The sequence below is a fragment of the Hibiscus syriacus genome, unplaced genomic scaffold (genome assembly GCF_006381635.1).
Source record: "Hibiscus syriacus cultivar Baekdansim isolate YM2019G1 unplaced genomic scaffold, ASM638163v2 tig00110290_pilon, whole genome shotgun sequence".
Taxonomy (NCBI): domain Eukaryota; kingdom Viridiplantae; phylum Streptophyta; class Magnoliopsida; order Malvales; family Malvaceae; genus Hibiscus; species Hibiscus syriacus.
The window spans coordinates 143,538-161,417 of NW_024062663.1; the positions used below are offsets into that span (position 1 = coordinate 143,538).

General features: G+C 35.1%; 1 protein-coding gene and 1 pseudogene across 1 annotated transcript; one reads left to right on the forward strand and one right to left on the reverse strand.

Moving 5' to 3' along the window:
- Positions 1 to 230: 230 nt before the first annotated feature.
- On the forward strand, positions 231 to 3,902 carry LOC120116264 (annotated as a pseudogene).
- A 2,879-nt stretch (positions 3,903 to 6,781) lies between these two features.
- LOC120116260 (auxin response factor 18-like) lies at positions 6,782 to 10,718 on the reverse strand. Its single transcript, XM_039136793.1, has 5 exons — positions 10,107 to 10,718; positions 9,025 to 10,072; positions 7,336 to 8,231; positions 7,114 to 7,179; positions 6,782 to 7,019 (listed from the first exon to the last, which is right to left on the reverse strand). The coding sequence occupies exons 2-5, from the start codon at positions 10,042 to 10,044 to the stop codon at positions 6,938 to 6,940; spliced, it is 2,064 nt and encodes a 687-aa protein (XP_038992724.1). The 5' UTR covers positions 10,045 to 10,072; positions 10,107 to 10,718; the 3' UTR covers positions 6,782 to 6,937.
- Positions 10,719 to 17,880: the final 7,162 nt, after the last annotated feature.

The following is a 17,880-nucleotide window of genomic DNA, read 5'->3' on the forward strand; positions in this document are numbered from 1 at the left end:
TGTGGATAAATTAAGTCCATCTGGTTTAGGGTTTAGGTTCATGCTAATGCATCAGAAACATTATGTGCAATAACACGGAATGCCCCATCAGCTTTGGCCACTAAACTCTCTAGTCCAAGGTTTGTGAGATTTAGTTTTTGTGTTCCCTCCCTATTTGTATCACCATTTCAATTTCTACTTATTTTATGTTTTAGACTTGACCTGTAATTTTTGGACATGTTCATATACAGCTTTATTGCAAGGATATTTGGTCGTGCATTGGAAGATTCACATTCAAAATCTGGCCTTATACACTCACTCTCAGTTTGTATCTCATTGTTGGATCCCAAAAGATCAGCAATTGTCTCTCCATTGATGCATTCTTTCCAACACCAACATATGTATGCGCCTCCAATCCCTGTGAATTCAGAGAGTATCAATGCAATATTGCCTAAGCTTGGTGAGCTGGTTTATTTTGCTAAAAGTTGAATGTAATAGTTTTTGTATATTCCTAGGTGCATGGAACATGTTGGCTTTTATCTTAGCCATGGTGTTCAAGACTGTTTGTTTGTGCAGGTGACCTACTCGTGCTTTTGAATGTTTCCTCTGATGAGAAAATTTTGCCTACCACATATGGAGAATTGAGACCGCCTCTTGGGAAGCATCGTCTAAAGGTTTATTTTATGTTCTCATCATAACTTTTATATGCCAACTAGCATGGAATATTCAACCTGACACCTATTTGATTATTTTTGGTGTTTGTCATGACTATCAAACTTTGTAGGGCAGGAGCAAATGTCACAATTTGTTGTTATTTCTGAATTTTTTCCCTTTTATTTCAGATAGTGGAGTTCATTTCTGTGCTGTTGAGAAATGGAAATGAAGCTGCAGGGAAGGAATTGGTCAGCTCAGGAACCATTTACGAGTTCTTGATCTTTTCTTTGAGTCAGCTCTTGCTTAAAACTTTCTTGAATTTAGTTAGAAACTTATTGGTGTTTGAATATAGAACATAGTGCGTGATACCTTCCTCAGGTAGGTGTTGGATTTTTTTTTTCTCCTGTCAGCAGGCTAAGATTGATCGTCTCTTTCTTTCAAATTATGCAGGAACCCGTACAACAATGCATTACACCATCATGTGGAGAATATAATATTATATTGCCTTGAAAGCAAGAATGATGCAATAGTTGGACATCTTCTTCAAGAATGTGATTTGATTGGAAAATTTCTTCAAACTGACAAAAATCCTACTCTGTATGGTAGCGGTAATCAGGTAGATAATAATTATACTATTTTTCCATTTTGCTATCAGCTGTTATAACTAATAATCAGAAGCTGTTATAAAGCTACATGATTATGCAGTCAGCTTAACCCTTATCTGGTCAAACAGCCAACTTTACCTGCTGCTGGAAAATTTGCTTCTCGTGTAGGAAACATTGGACATATTACACGCATTTCCAATAAAATTTTACAGTTCGGAAGTAACAACAGCCCTATTAAAGCAAGTCTACAGGTGGGTAATTGTATGCTTGCTAATGTTTTATGACTACTTCTGTTAGGATCTTATAGGATGTAGGCACATTTTTTATTTAAGCTCACAACTTTTGCTATAATCAAACTTAGAGTATGAATCTTTCTGTGGTGTGGTAAATCTGAATTAAGCTCTATTATTGTGTTATTTGGCACACTGGTCGTATATTTCATTGGCTAGAATTGCAAGGTTGAATTATTTGACTTATTCTTTTTGTGATTTGCTGATACATTTTTGTAAATTTCTTTACAGGAAAATAGCGAATTGAATGAGTGCCAAGCTAATGTTCTAAAAGAACGCAATGAGGTTGAAAATGTTTATCGATGGGCTTGTGGGTATGTACTTCCTTCATTTCTGATAGGCATTTCAGTTTGATTAGTTGGGTTTTTCTTTGGTCGAATATTTCTAGATTCAGTGTTGGTTGGTATGGCATTTGTGAGAGTTCTTTCACTCACAGGCTCTCTATATGATCTTTTGACAGATTTTTAACTTATAAAATGAGATGTAAAATGTGTCTTCTAGTTCTCATGCTTATTTATGGCTTTCTTGTGTCATTTACTTCCTACTATTGTGAAGATTCTAATGGTATTTCCAATTTTTGAATCCATTTATTGTTGTTAGCATATTTTTGCTAGTTGCAGCAATGACAGAATTGTGAGATATAACAGAAAAATCATTTAAAGTCGTGTATTTTCTTTCTCCTCTCCAGCCGCTCAACAGCATTCGAAGATAGAACAAGGGATAGCGACGAGGATGATCTTCATGATAGAGATTATGATGTTGCAGCAGCTTTAGCGAACAATCTAAGCCAGGCTTTCAGCTACAAAATATATGGCGGCAATGATGATAATGAAGAAGTTTGTATTTTGCTTCTCATGACAATTTATTGAATTCTATCTTCTAATTTTTGTTGTTTAATTGCTTTCAGGACCATGTTGCTCTAGATCGAGACGATAAGGTAAGTGACTCTGGTTTCTGTTTATTCATTTAGAATCTTTCTTTGTGGTTCTATATGAGGCCAAGAGGATTTTTTTTCTTCTGAGTGGCTTCTATTGTCTGTTAAAAAGACGACAATGGTAAACATGACCTAAGGCTATTTGTTAAGATCAGCATGAGTTTGGAGAAACCAAACAAGGTAGCCATTTTTTGGGTCATTTTTAGTGTCAACTTGTAGGCAAATGTATGTTTCCAATTTGCAGGATGTGTACTTTGATGATGAATCTGCTGAGGTTGTCATATCCTCCTTGAGGCTCAGTGATGACCAAGGGAGGTGAGTTTTCCTGTCATTACTCGTAGTAATGGAGTCATTTGGCTGATGAATGTTGTGCAAGTAGCCTTAGCTTCATCATTATCATGCGGTTCAATTCTTTTGTTGAAGTAGCTATATTAATGGAGATTACACCCCATGTTTTTCTAATAGTCTGTTCACAAATTCGAACTGGTTTGCGTTCCAAGATGAAAAAATCGGGGATGGAACTATGGCTGCTTCCTCCACAGAGGCAATGAATGAGATTAACTTAAATGGCTCCACAAATGGTGGTAACAGCAGTAGTGATGATGAGGTGGTAGTTGGAGAGGAGGATGAGTTAATGAAAGCAAACAGTTGATGAACGGCACGTCTACCTCCAATGCGATGAATGGATTTAACAATTCCATGAGTGGTGGAGACTTGAATCCGCAAGGGAAAAACACAAATTCTTCTAACGATATGGGATTCTTCGGGTTTGATTCAAAGGACTTGTTTGGAGATAGGCCTTTACCTGAGTGGGTGGGGTGGGGAGAACCTTCAGAGGTCCGTGTTGGTGGTTCAAGCAAGAACCCATTTCTCGACATGACAGCTCAGATGTCAACCTACCAAGAAATAAAGAGACAGCAGTCTCCTCAAATGGGGAATCCATGCATGAAAATGGTTCTTCAGACTATATGGGTATGAGTGACGGATCTACAAGCAGTGTTACAAGTCAGAAATCTCCACCACCAGTGCTCTCTTTATCTGAAGAGGATGTTGAGTTTGTGGGCGTGGAATTAGAAGGCACGGAGAAGGCAATGGAACATGCCTTGAAAGAAGGAATAGTTGGGGAAGCAGGACCATTGAAGAGGAACATCATTCCTAAGGTAGCCGAAAAGGAGAATTCCGACGAAGTCGGTGCTGGGATAAAGGAGTTCAATGACGGAAACTATTGGAGGGTTGATCAAGAGGTTGCTGTTTCGGAGTAATGCTGGTCAGACACATTAGTAGTTGAACATGGAAGTTGGATCTAAGATCGACATTGCGGATGTCGGCAAGTACAGAAGCATCGAAGTTGTTATGTACATTATAATTTTGTTTCCAGATGGTATTGAAACGGTAGGCTGTGGTATTTGGCTAATTACTTGTTTTCTAATCAAGGTTTTGTTTCTTCCCCGTGACCGACATATCTCAAATCAAATATTTTGATGGCTGTAATACTCGTATGGTCTCTCTCTTCAAATTTATCCCTTTCTCCCACATTTTAAACCCTTTTTAACATTTACAAGGATAAGATCTTTGCTTTCGTCATTTCTTGACATCTTTTCTTACATTCTGTACCCAGTTCCAAAGAATTTCATTATTTCTAGAGGGAGTAGACTTATAAATTTTTATGGAAGAAAATAGATTATCCAAAGATAATTTAAAAATTTTAAGAGGTAGTTGTATTCACTTGTCATTCGACCCATCCCTGATTTTGGCACATGAATTTTCAGCGTCAATGTCACCAATTCTTCATTGCATGTTTGAAACCTTTTCTTGGTTGATTGTCACATACTCCCATTTATCCTTTTTTTTCTTTTATCGTCTTCATCATCATCGTCTATTCTGACTATGCCCATACCGTAAAGTGGATCAAATTTATTATCATTTTCTTTTTCAAATAGAGTTTTCCCTGTTTCTGACCATGATCGATCTCCAAACCCACTACACAATATCAACATATTTATAACTTTATTTCCATCACTTGGATTTTCTCATGCAACCTTAGCCGCCTTCCATTTTTTTTTGTTAAACAACTCGGACGAAAAAAATTAAAATATGAAAAATTATGTTGAAATTTAAGCCATTTATTATGGTACATGATCATATGATGAGTTCCATATAATTGTTTTTTACATTCATATGACAAGTTTTATTTTTTAATATATTTTATAAAACTCGTCACTCTCTTATGAGTCGTGACAAATTCTACAAATACTGTAACAAAATGATATAAATCTCAAAATAATTTTAAAACTCTTCGGTTTTAAAAAATATATCACCAACATTCAGACCTTTTGTTTATTGTCATATTTTATTGACATCTTCTCAGAGAAGATTCGCACCAATATGCACCCCTTTTCTTCTACAGTTTGGGCATTTGTGTCACCCACGAGGTATAATCTTGTCATACATACTTTTAAAAATAAAATTTGATTTAGGTATATAAACATCTCTCACGTACAGATCCCACTAATGTGAGATATAAGCTTTCTATTTATCACTCAACACAATACACAAGTAATTTACTTTGAACATCAACTTTTTTATTTATCACTCAATCATTTTGAACATATGATTTATAAAGGTCTCATGAAGTAGAATACAAAATAATAATTTTATGATTCAAATGTCCACCTTTATCTATTAAAAATATACCTCAAAATTTTTATAAATCTATTTTTTTCCAATAATATTTTCGTTAATGTGCCTTTCACCTCCCTAGCCCCCATTATTTTCCTTAGAGAAAGTAACATATATGTAATTTTTCTTTTGTGTACACAACCTAATAAACTAGTCATAATTTTTCCAAGAGCAAGTGGGGGGACAAAAGGGTAGAAGAAGAGGGCAGCAAGTTAAGGACTCGGCCATTAAAACGGCGACGGCAAAGTGGCCACACGTGGGGCATTTGATCCCTCTGTGATTTGGATTTTTCTTTCAATCATAATATTTTTTAAGATAAATTTTGTATTTAGTCACTTAATTATTCGAATATTTTCGTTTTGGTCACTTAGTTATTATTTTTAAAATCATATATAATGTGACATTTTGATTTCATTTTGGTCATCCATGATTAAAATATTAATGGAACTGCTAACGTGATGTTTTTTTATTTTTTTCCAATGATGACACGACATTACCTTATGATGACACATCAACATCACTGTTAATTTTTTAACCATGAGTTACCAAAATGTAACGTTTGGTATGATTTTGAGAAAAAAATAGTTGGACGACCAAAATAAAACCATATAAATAGTTAGATGACTCAATATGTAGTTTACCTTATTTTTTAGCCTATTGACAATGTGGAAACACACTGGAAACCAGTTGTTCAAATCTGAATATTTTAGGGAGAATAATATTTGCTCTTATCACTGATATCACTCAATGATTCTCTCATATCGTAACATTAAAATCAGAGACCAATCTATTCAACAGTTGGAAGGAGTTATTGTCCCTCCCAAAATTTTTGGTATAATTATATTTTAAGTTTTTTTTTAATTTAAATATTAGTCTCTTAATTTTAAATTTAAATATTTAAAGTATCATTATTCTTTTGATATAAAAGAATTTTATCTCTTCAACATTTTCTCTCAGCTCTGTCCACGATTAAAATATAATTTTCGGATTTGAAGTGTATATATTTGTTTAAATAAAGTTCACAAAATTCAGAGATTTTAAAACTTGAACCAGACAGACCACAGCCAGGTTGGAAGTCAAACTGTTGCTTCCATGTTTCCTGTGTTTTATGATCCCAATTCTTATTTTCCTCACACGAAGATCCCAATGTTTTTGTCAACAATCGTAATGGTTACATCATGCAATTTTATTGACATTTTCCAAATTTTGTATTACTTATTACGCGGATGATTTTCGATTTTTTAATCAAATAATTCATGCAGAATTAAAAAAAATTAAGAGAATTCATCAGTCATTAAAGAAATTTATAACTTAGGACGCCTATTACAGTGGAGAATAAACTCATCATTCTAACACGATGAGTTTTAATAAAAATATTATTTAAAAGAAATCATCGTTCTAGCAAGACGAGTTCCAAAGAGATTTTCACCGGAACTCGTCTTCGACCGATGCATATAGAAAAGTTTTCAAATATATACACATTCCATATTTATCTAAATTTGTTTCAATTGCATCATAAGGCATATGTGCAAAACATGCACCAACAGATTATTTAGCAATTAAACTTTTGCATGGATAGAAGAGTAACGAGCAAGAACATAAAAATCATAAAACATTCAGCAGATTACAAGACATCAATGTTCTGTATTCATTTCCGAAACAAAAATGCGATCCCTCGGACAAGAAACCTATATATTACAGACATGCCCTAAAAGGAGATAAAACAAGGTCTTTTATATTGTCCTATGGATTCTAGAAATATCTCACGCATGCTTATCGACAATGGCTGTTTAGAATCATGCAAATATGCTCAAGGGACCTCTCTTATTTGGACCTTCTAGTCCATTTTCAGCAGTCTGCAGTACCCTGAGCCGTGACCTGGAAACACGAGTTATCAAGTTTCGTAAGAGCAAGTTGCGAGATGGTGTTCGTTTGAAACTCGTTCATGGAAAATGAAGAATGTTCAAGTTACCTTCCAACATTTTCGTTGCCTGAATCCATCCTTATTGTCAATCTTTTGGCTGTCTTCATAAAAGCACTGCAATACCAAAGAGACGGGGAAAATTGTATCAAATTAATATAAACATGAAGGTAACTGCTGTAAAAACCAGGAATTTAGATGTTTCAGTTTCACTGTTCTCGTACGGTAAGATTGGGAGACCGAAAATAAAGATGGGAGTTTCTAAATCAATACCTGAATGGTTCGTCTCCAATTTGTTTGAAAGCACCGGTAGCATCTTGGTACAACACATGGCCTAAGATCTCTGACCTTTCTACTCCAAACATGTTGGCCAACTTCCAGTATAGCTCTTCATATGAACCAAGAACCGAGAGGTCAAGGGTTCGTCCCAAATCGTCTGACTCTGAGAATACCTTGCAATGACCAGTATCCAGGCAGACTTCTGTGGTCCGGTAGTCCCGGTTCCACAAAAATCCAACAGTTGATGACTTCTCTGGAGAAGATTGATTCACAAGTGCAGATCCTGAACCATCAGACGAATCCTTTGTTTTGTCTGAAATACCATCGAATGAACTCTTTTTGGTGATAACTTGTGAGACAGTTTCACTTGAGAGCTGTTGCTCGGTAAGTATTAACTGACCAAAGAGTAAAAACTGGTGTTGTTTTCCATTACCAGATTTCTCCTTCTGACTCGAATTCCCCATTGTTAACAAGCAAGACAGATTATCTTTATTGTTTGTGCGCCTTGCCATCATGATGCCATCAGAAATTCTAGTGCATGGATCAAACCGTTGAAGACCGGGCAGAAACAGTCCTGACTGCAGCTTGTTATTGATATGGAGATCTGATGAAGATAATTCATATTGAGCATGCCTGGCTCCCTGTATGCCTGCAGGAACATTGTCAGTAAAAGAACGCAATGGGCTGGTTGGTGCAAGGGGATTTCCCGAAAATAACGGCATTGAAAATTGTCCGTCAAGGGGAAAGTCTAGGTGGTTGGGGATTCGGAGTTTCTTTCTGGGTGGTGAGAAGGGTGACAGGCCGATGTCAGGCATGTTTGACGCCAATTCAACCAACCAGGGACTCACACGCTTAACGTTTTGAAGTAAATCTGGTTCATCCCACATAACCTGCCATAGCAATTATCAAATAAAGGAGCGCTACTAAAAGGAGAACCAACATCGTTGCCCTTGCATCACTTCATTAATCACGAAAGCATTTTACAAACCCGAACAAGTTAACTATTCTAATGCTGTTGTCGAGAAAGAGAGCTCAGGGTTGTTCTAAAACGTATAATCTAAAGATTAAAGAGATATGGGGATTAGTCCATGTAATTAGAACAATCCAACAGCCTAAATGGCCAAGAACATACATGACCAAGGGGCAAATATGAACTATCCTCATAAAAGAGAAAAAGCTATGAATAAAATCACTAAATCATGCCATTTGTTAGCAACAGCTACGACTGGATCGAATAAGAAAATGCACCAGAAACAACAAAATTGCTAAACCTAAATATCGCATAGAAAGGGTAAAAAAATACAGTTGCAAGTTCCCTTGGGATGAACCCTACAATTATGTCAATCCAAGGAGTAAAATCTGATGAATCCTACAATTATGTCAGCATTCAGGGCCACAATCCAAGCAAATATCATATACCAGAAACAAAGTATTCACAGAACCATAATGTTCGAAAGGTGAAAAGTAATTGAATTGAAAAGAACCAGTGCAACAACGAGTGAACTCGGATTTGGTTAGGGAGAGTTGAATGCCAAGAATAATTGCTGCGCGGCAAATATGTTCTAGGATAAAAGTTGGTGAATTCAACTAAACTAAATCCATTGCTAAGGACCCTATTGATGCTACAAGACAACATAGTTAAAGGGAAGAAATTAAGGCTAATTCAGCAAAGATATATATAACCTGGAGAAGGAGCCAAGGGGAATTAGGCCATCGGAGGGGATCCGAAACTTGAACCGAAGAGACAGTCCCCATGAACCAGCTAATCCTAGAAGAATTCTCCGTATCAAAAGCCATCTTGAACCTCATCCCACAACACCAACGAGTCCTCATCGCCGCCCTCACCGCAGTTGCCTTAACACAAAACTCCGGTGTGCTTGCTCTTGGATAATAACTAGCCTCAAATGGATGCCCTCCAGCAGCAAGCGCAATAGCCTCCAAAACAGCCTCTGGCCTCACTTTCCCCGTCCCTTTCGAATTCCCGTTTCGCATCATTTTATTACTATCATCCTCCCTCAAGAAAGCCGAAAACCCTCCATAAGAACTAACACAGCTTCCATTCTCACGCTTGGCTCGCCTAATCCCAACACAAAGCTCGCCATTTTCGGTTCTCAGGAACACGATCGAGTCTCCGGCGACAAGTTTTTTCTGGTTTACAAAGGTGCTCCAACCAGTAGTCAACAAATGTCTCTTAGGAGTTCCCCTATAAATATGCCTAAACTTCCAAATTTCACCATGAACGTCCCTGGCTATAACAGTTTGAACCGGAGGATCCGCGGTATAATCCAATCTAGGAAAAATGGTTTCAGCACAATATCTCGGAACCGAAAAGCCACCCCCATTGTTTGCATCAGATTGAGTCAATGTCTTGGCAAAAGAAGCAGGCTTTTCCACCGTGTTAGAGCCATTACTTAAAAGGGCATCACCTTCAAGATCAAGCTCACTGTTTGGCAGTGGTATAAGCATGATCTTGGCATATACTTCATCAGTTTCAGCATCGGCCAGGAATTTGACATCAGCCACTCGGCAAAGAACGAGAGGCGGTATTTGAGGAGACGATGAGAAATCGACGAAAGAGAGAGAGTGCTCGGCATGGCCTTGAGGAAAGTAAAAGACTTTGGAGTTCACTTGTGGGATTTGAACCATGGATCCAGCACAGGCATGCCATAGCTGCGGATCCAAGCTCTTTTCTAGGTCTTTCATTCTCTTTAGGTCTTGGGTTCTTTGGGGATAAAAAGAAAAAAGCTGTGAAGATTTGGAATTATACAACTTTCAGAGTTTAATGCTGTGAACTACCCAAGAATCTGATATAAATTTAAGTGAGGAATATGAAAGGAAGAAGTTGAAATGCAACAATAACTGAAAAAAGTGAAACCAGTTCATTAAATTTAGGACATTAATTAAGAATCTACTGCCTTTTTGGCTGAAATAAACCAAGAAAGAAACAACTCCTCCTATCACACTTTCATGTTTCCCCATAAAAACACCATTTTAATGCAAACGATTTCTTTCCCCCCCCCCTCTGGTGACGATTAAACAGTACAAAGAAAAAATGACAGGCAATTAAGACAGATAAACGCTTTGAAATTAAACCCAAAAAAAGGAAGAAAAAGAAGAAGATTTGCTTTAATATTGCTACTAGAAAAATGATAAAAGCCTATTTACTTCAATTTAAAACTTGAAAAATTTGCAGGTTTTTGAAACTGGGATTGGTATATTTTTCACAGAAAGGAGATGGGAAAGAACATTAATCTCTTGTAAAACTCCATAGCCAAAACTCAAAGATCTTTATTTTTTCCCCATCAAAACTAAAATCTCTCCCTTTAAAGAACAATAACAGAACAAGCAATGAGTTCACAGATCAAACAAAAAAGTGTCTTTTTTTTTTTAACTCTGGTACAGTACATAGAAAACAGAGATCCCGTTTTGTCCAGTCCTGAAACAACCTGTACACAAAACCAACTAACTACGGTGGAATTAAGGATTAACTGTGGTTAAAATCACAGTTAAACATTAGCCCATTGGATTGGAACTGAACTGACCATTTCCCTGCTCTGTTTTCTCAGCCTGTTTTCCTTCTTGGCGCGTGATTCAACAGCAATCATCGAATTAGTGGGAAGTGGTTCCCACTCTCCTTAAGGAATGTGGGGGAAGATTCTTTAGTGGGGATTTTGCGATCTTTTGGTCGGATGCGACGAGGAAATAGAGGATAGTTACATGGCGGTGACACACTAACGAACGCCATAGGCTGATTTGTTTTAATATGCAAATCTTTTTAAAAGAATTAAAATTGAATTAATTTATACGTGTGTTTTTTTAATCTCAAAATAAAATAAAATATTTTATATTTATTTAATTGCATAACTTCATATTATATTAAATTTTAAATTGATCTTTGTAACTAGGCCCTTAGATTAAAGCAAGTTTAATGGATCATAGGATTCTCATACTTTTAAAAGAAAAATAACACGAGCCTGAATTTATTTTCATACAAGGTAAAAGCATGGAGCTGTCGTGGATGAGCAATTGGAATTTGTTCATGTGTACCGGGAAGGGAATATGGTCGCGAACGGTATGGCAAGGTTAGCTTGGAGTCTCCCCTTTGGTTTTCGAACTTTCAGGTCTCCCCCAACAGATCTTATATCTGTTTATCAAGCTGAGAAGCAGGCATGGCTGGAGTTTTAAATTAGGCTTACTTGCTTTCTCAACTCATTCGAACAAAAAGAATGATATCATATTATGATTTACATGGCGTATGAGAAAAACGGATTGCTAATCATAAATTTTGATTTTTTTTATGTGTACATACATTAAGAAAATTAAGTTGTTTTAAAATGTTTTAGATTTTGACTAGAGTTTCAAATATCCAGGTTTTAGTTATAAACCGGTGAATTTTTATAAGCATTTCACTTCATTCCGTATTAAATTTGTTTTAAAAGTAGTTCATGATAGATTTTATTCTCAATACATTCTATTAAAGCTAGCAAATACATTATTAATTGCAATAATAGATAATTCTTTTCATTATTTCTCATATATTAAGTTGAAATACTTTTTTATTTTTTTATTTGAAAGAGGGTACTTTGTATTAAGAATAACAAAGTAAACCATCTTAAGGACCTCATTTAAAAAACCTCCCTAATCCTAAATGGAGAAAAAAGAGTGTACCTAAGGGTGGTGAAGAACAAATATACATAACACTTTTACATGATTCAGACCGTAGCCCCGCCCGAACACACTAAGCAACATACACAAATAGCAAAAGCAATGGTATGAAACTACGGGCACTACTAAAGACCATGTTAAACCCCACTGAACTAAACTTGGAGCGAACCATTAATTATAGATTTGTTTTTTTATTTAACAAAAGTGGGAGCACCACTCAAGGCTCCCACCCAACTAGCACCACGACAACTCCACCCATGCTCCACTTACTCACCACACCACACCCTGCTCCACAATAACACCCATACCATACTGACCCTAATCCATTAAAAACCTTGAAACTCGAATAAGAATTTACAATCACCTGACAACCTCCTTATTTTCACCAAAAGAAGCAACATGCATGTGCCTGCATGTCAGATCACCATCTCCGACATCCTCCTTGATTCCCAAATCAAGCTTACCCAGGAGCTCATAGAGCTCCAAACTTTGAATCACCACCTATCGTAGCTAAGAAAACACCGCCCGATGACTCACCCACACAAAACGTTACCACCGCTTCATTTTTTAACTTCGATCGATCAATAGAGTTCGCTCTCGCAGAAAAACCACAACTAATTGAAAAACTGCTTCAGCTCAACTATTAACCACGACCAAAACCTCAAGACCAAAGCCTTAAACCACCACAAGGTCCCCAAACCCTTGACAGACACTCACTAACCTCAAACAAATCTAGAGATGCTAAATCCTTGAGAACAGCTCTATCAGAATCAACATCATTTATGGATCCAAACCCAATGCCTAACGACTCATCTTCTATGTAAAAACACACTCAGAACCTTACCATAGGCTAGTAGGACTGCCAGATAATACAACTCCCAAATTGCATAAGCTACCAAAAGTCTCGAGCAGGACATAAACAAAAACTAGAGAACTAATACAAATGAAACTTACCCAGCTGCCCCAATACATCTCTTGCAAGAAAAGCAATATACTAAAATCACACCTCACCCAAACCATGGAAACAACAACACAAACTCTGCCTCCCCATTTCAATGCCCAACAACATGAGTAGGAAGCACACATCGCCTAGCTCCCCAAAGCATTACACGAACGCAGAATCAGCCTTAGGTCATCATTTATAAGCCATAATATAAACCTCAAACCAAAACCTATAATCTCCCACAACCCCTGATAGACACGCACCTAACCCAAACAATTATGCAATCGCTGAAACTATGAGAACAACACTATCAGAATCAAACTCTTTAACGAATCCAAACCTCAAACCTACTCGACTCCTCTTCTTTGGAAAGAATACACACAGAACCTCGCCATAGCAACCCACAATCTGCCATAAACCTTACCAATGAAATAGATTGGTAGGTTATCCACAAACACAGAAGCAATACTGAAGGAAGACCTGAAGCACTCATCCTCATAATGTACTTATCAAACAAGCGAAAGACAGGTTCACTTTGGCTTTAACATAAACATCATGCGAGTAGATATAACTATCGCAATCTGACTCCATAAACTGACTAGAAACCCTCGCAATATCTCAAAAACTTTAAAACAAATGACAAGAGTAACCCAAAGACTCAAGCACAAAACAACAATCGAATATGAATAGGAATAGAATCATAGCTAGAAGAGAGAGAATCGACCTCACCAAGCAAGAAGAGAACACCCAAACAAACGAGAATAAAAAATGGGTACGAAAGCCAACGAACCTTAAATCCAAATACACCAGAGCAGGGTCGACCAAACCCTTGTTCAAAGAACATGAAAAAGGTTTAACATCACTGTGTTGGACTTTTGAGATCTTGGGAGAATCGGTCGAAGGGAAGAAAAAAGTAGTAAGAAGCAAGAACGGTGGTGGAGGCGACAACCGCCTCGCCGGAGAAAAACTCAAGAAACTAAAATAGAGAGAGGAATACTTTTTTAATTAACTACTTGTAACTAATGTGTTGATTGATTAATTCAGATCGGGTTCTGCAAAGGTTCAATATAGAGACGACCCTCCCAACCCAGTTTGTCCCATTCGCAATCGTTAGGATTCAGACTTATGAGCTTATTTAAGAAATATAATACTTCATCCCACTATAGATCAATTCATTATTGGTAAATCAAAATATTTCCATGACAAAGAAAACTTGTCATGAAAACTAGGGGTGCAAACGAGCCGAGTTGAGCTCGATTCAAAAATTTTAAAATAGAGCTCGATTCGGCTCGAAAACTTACGAGCCTAAAATTTTCAAGCACGACTCGAACTCAAAATCACGAATTGAAGCTCGAAAAAGCTTTAAATAAAAAAAATCTTAAACTTAACTCGGTTGAAATTCAAACTCGAACATGAACCTTAAGTATATGAAAACTTTTTATTGTATTTTAAAACAATCAACACATAAATACTAATATTATTAATAATTTGTTTTTTTAATTTTAATATATTATTTTTTCGAGCTACTCGCGAGTTTTTCGAGTCAAGTATCAAGTAGTTCGTTTTGACTCGTTAAGAACTAGAGTGAGTTCATTCGAGTCAAGTATTTATCGAACTTTGATCGAATCAAATTCGAGTAACTCACGACCTGTCTTGTCTCATTTACAACCCTAATGAAAACACTAATTAATTAATTAGGGGACTTAAAAACATAGTTAAATTATGTTGATCCCAGCATTAAATTTACAAGCTAAAATTAATCTTAAAAGTGAATAATGATTAAGAATTCCGTATAACATATAGTATTTAACCTTGCTTTAAGATAACTACTTTCAAATACACAAAAGCTTCAATTGAAAGCATAAGTATTCGGTTAACATTATACTAAGAATAATTCTTAAGAGTTGGTGGAATCTCTAACCTTAATCAGACAAAAGTACTAAGGGGCAAAAATGGAAGAGAAATGGGATGAAACCCATGCATTTCAAACAAACCAGCAAACACACCGAAGAAAGAACAAATGGAAAGGTGTTGGTGAAGAGAGGACATCAAAACCGACAATGGGACATGAAGGAAGCCATGTAGATAAATCCAGACAACATGAAATTGTTATCAAAGCAATGCTAAAACATGGCCTCGATAAGGTAAGAAGGAAAGCCCAAAACAGATGAGGAATCGAAGAGTAGTTGGTGTCAGAAATTGACCGATTGGTGGAGACACTCATTCTTCTGAAAATTTAAAATTATAATATATTTTAGATTTTTTTTAATATTTTTTCTATTAAAATTCTATTTTTACTCCATAAAATTTTATAAATTTATCCTCTCTTACAATTTTAGAAATTCGTCTCCTAACATTAAACTCCGAGGTTGGTGTAGTGAAGAATCAAAAGTTGATACTCAGAACAACTGATTCAATTACTAAAATTTGTCTCAACGTACAACAATATATGGGTCGGTTTTTAACATATTCTTATCTTTATGAATTAACTGTGATCAAACATATTTACAAATTATGATGTAAATTTTAAATTATTTTCCAAATTTAAATTGTTTTAATTAGAATCTTAATAAATTAATATTATATCAATTCAATCATTCCGTCAGTTTATCCGTAAATTTTAATTTACCATGGATGCCAAATTAGATTTAATGTCAAGTATTTTTAAAATGTGGATCAAAAGTTAAAAAATGAGCCTACTACATGAGTAGCATGACTTGATGTGTTGAAAAAACATATCATCTTAGATTTTAATATTTTTTCAACAAGTTAAATTCAAATTATTCGTATAAAAATCAGAGTTTTAAATATATATAGTTAAATTTAAACTAATATTTAATATTTAAATTAATAATTAGACTGGTCAAATTATCTAATTATAAACTTATGAATATTTTAAAATCTAGTCATAGATTAAAAAAGCAAATTGCAATTAATCATATTTGTTGCGTTTGCGATTGCCAAAGTTCAAAATAACTTTGTGTTATGGACTCAAAAGGATGGTACATTTTAACTCATTTTATCACTTCTCGTGGCCTCATTTTCGATATCTACAAGCACATAACATCAGTATGAAATAATAGTTATAATAAAGTATTTCGAGGGTCAAATTTATATGGAAAACAAACTATGTATGAACTAATTAATGATTCGACATACATTAATTAACTAAACTACTAACGCACTGTAATATTTAACATAAAGTGAAGAAAAATAATGATTCGGTATTCTATAGACTAAGAATGTGTGAATAAATAAAGAGTGCACTTAATTTTTTTAATAATATCGTAGTGGTCAAGATCTGATGTGCGGTAACTAAATAGGATGAAAAGTAGGGCTGAGTAACGCAACTAAGAAAACTGAAAAATCTATCCAAACCGAGCTATGGGTTCAATTCGGTTCGTTTTTTCAATTTGCGATTTAGTTTCAGTTCGATTTAAAAATAAAATTTTACAATTTAGTTCGATTTCAATTTTTCATATGAAAACCGTTTGTTCCAAATCAAACAAAATTTAAAAAGAAAAAAAATAATTATCCAGAATAAATTCATTTTGAATTTATTACAAGACAAAGTTAAATAAATAAAATCTTAAAATGAATAATATTTTTTTTATGAATTTAACTTGTATATTTGCACTCGTTTTAAGTTTGTTTTCTTTGGATGTTGAGTTTAAAGAATAGTGAACAATCAAAAACAACAAAACCCAATTAAAACAAATCGGACCGAAAACCATAGTTTTTATGTCATTCGATTTCGATTTCAAATTTTAGAAAATCGTAAAATGCGGTTCGATTCATCTTTTATTGAAAACCCGATTCAAACAGAACCGAATACACCTCTAATGAAATGTAATACAACTTATAATTAACATGCAATATTTACCTAAGAATATAAAATAAAAACCCTACTCTTAGAGCATGCAAATATAACTCTTATTAGGGAGTTATCATACCCCTAAATCTAAGTGTTTGCTTGTCTTCAAGTAAAATATCTACCTATATACCAATCAATACAATATATCAACCACAGTCTCGTCAGTTCAATAAGCATTTAGATCAAAAATGAAAAACATTTTTCATTTCTCGACATGCCTATATAACATTGGATACATTCTGAAGTATTTGACAAAGGTCAGTTAGGTACACAAAAATTATACAGAAACAAGTAGTTGAATTGTGACAGTGTGTGCGCTTCAAAGATTATTAGCTTTCAAGTAATTAAGCTCGATATCATTTCCACTTAGATTTGTGTTGCATGCTTTGCATTTAACACAGTTCTTTTCCCTATATACAATTTTAGGAAGGGTTGTCTTTGCCTACTTTTTAAGGTTTTACCACGATCAAACCCTTTTTAGCACTCATGTAAATAAAGGAGTGACCTTTCAAGCTCATACATATATATATATATATATGATCTTCAATTTAAAAGCTCCAAAACTTGTATGAAGATGATGCTATAAATGGAATGTTAGAACCTGTTTGTTCTTATATAGATACGATTTTAGAATTTAAGATGTTGAATAGATGAAGCCATGTACTTGGTTGCTATAGTCATTTCCATTATTTTGTCCAAGCGTTATGGTTTTCCTTTCGGTTACATCTCTAGATATTAGTCTATTTGTCATAGATTGGCTTGTGAAAAAAGAAATATCGTGGCTTAACTATTAACTCAAATTATAATTAGCTAGCATTTTTCGTTAAAGAAATGTAAATTTTATGAAATTGTATAATTTAGTGCTCACAATGTTAGCAACCTCTTTGATTTATGGTTTAGGGTTTAAGATTTAAGGAGTTAACCTTAGCTTTTACTTTTCCTTATCTAACGGTCCTAAAATGGTGTAAAACTCTCAATTTTACACCAAGCATAATTGGATCTTGCCTATTTATATATTCGTGTTAGTATTAATATTTTTTGTAATGACAAATATAAA

Coding starts and splice junctions, on each gene's coding strand:
- LOC120116260 (XM_039136793.1), bottom strand. CDS start 10,044: ATGAAAGACCTAGAAAAGAGCTTGGATCCGCAGCTATGGCATGCCTGT. Junction 8,232..9,024: donor CCCCTTGGCTCCTTCTCCAG/GTTATATATATC, acceptor TTGCTATGGCAG/GTTATGTGGGATGAACCAGA. Junction 7,180..7,335: donor ATTGGAGACGAACCATTCAG/GTATTGATTTAG, acceptor TTGGTATTGCAG/TGCTTTTATGAAGACAGCCA.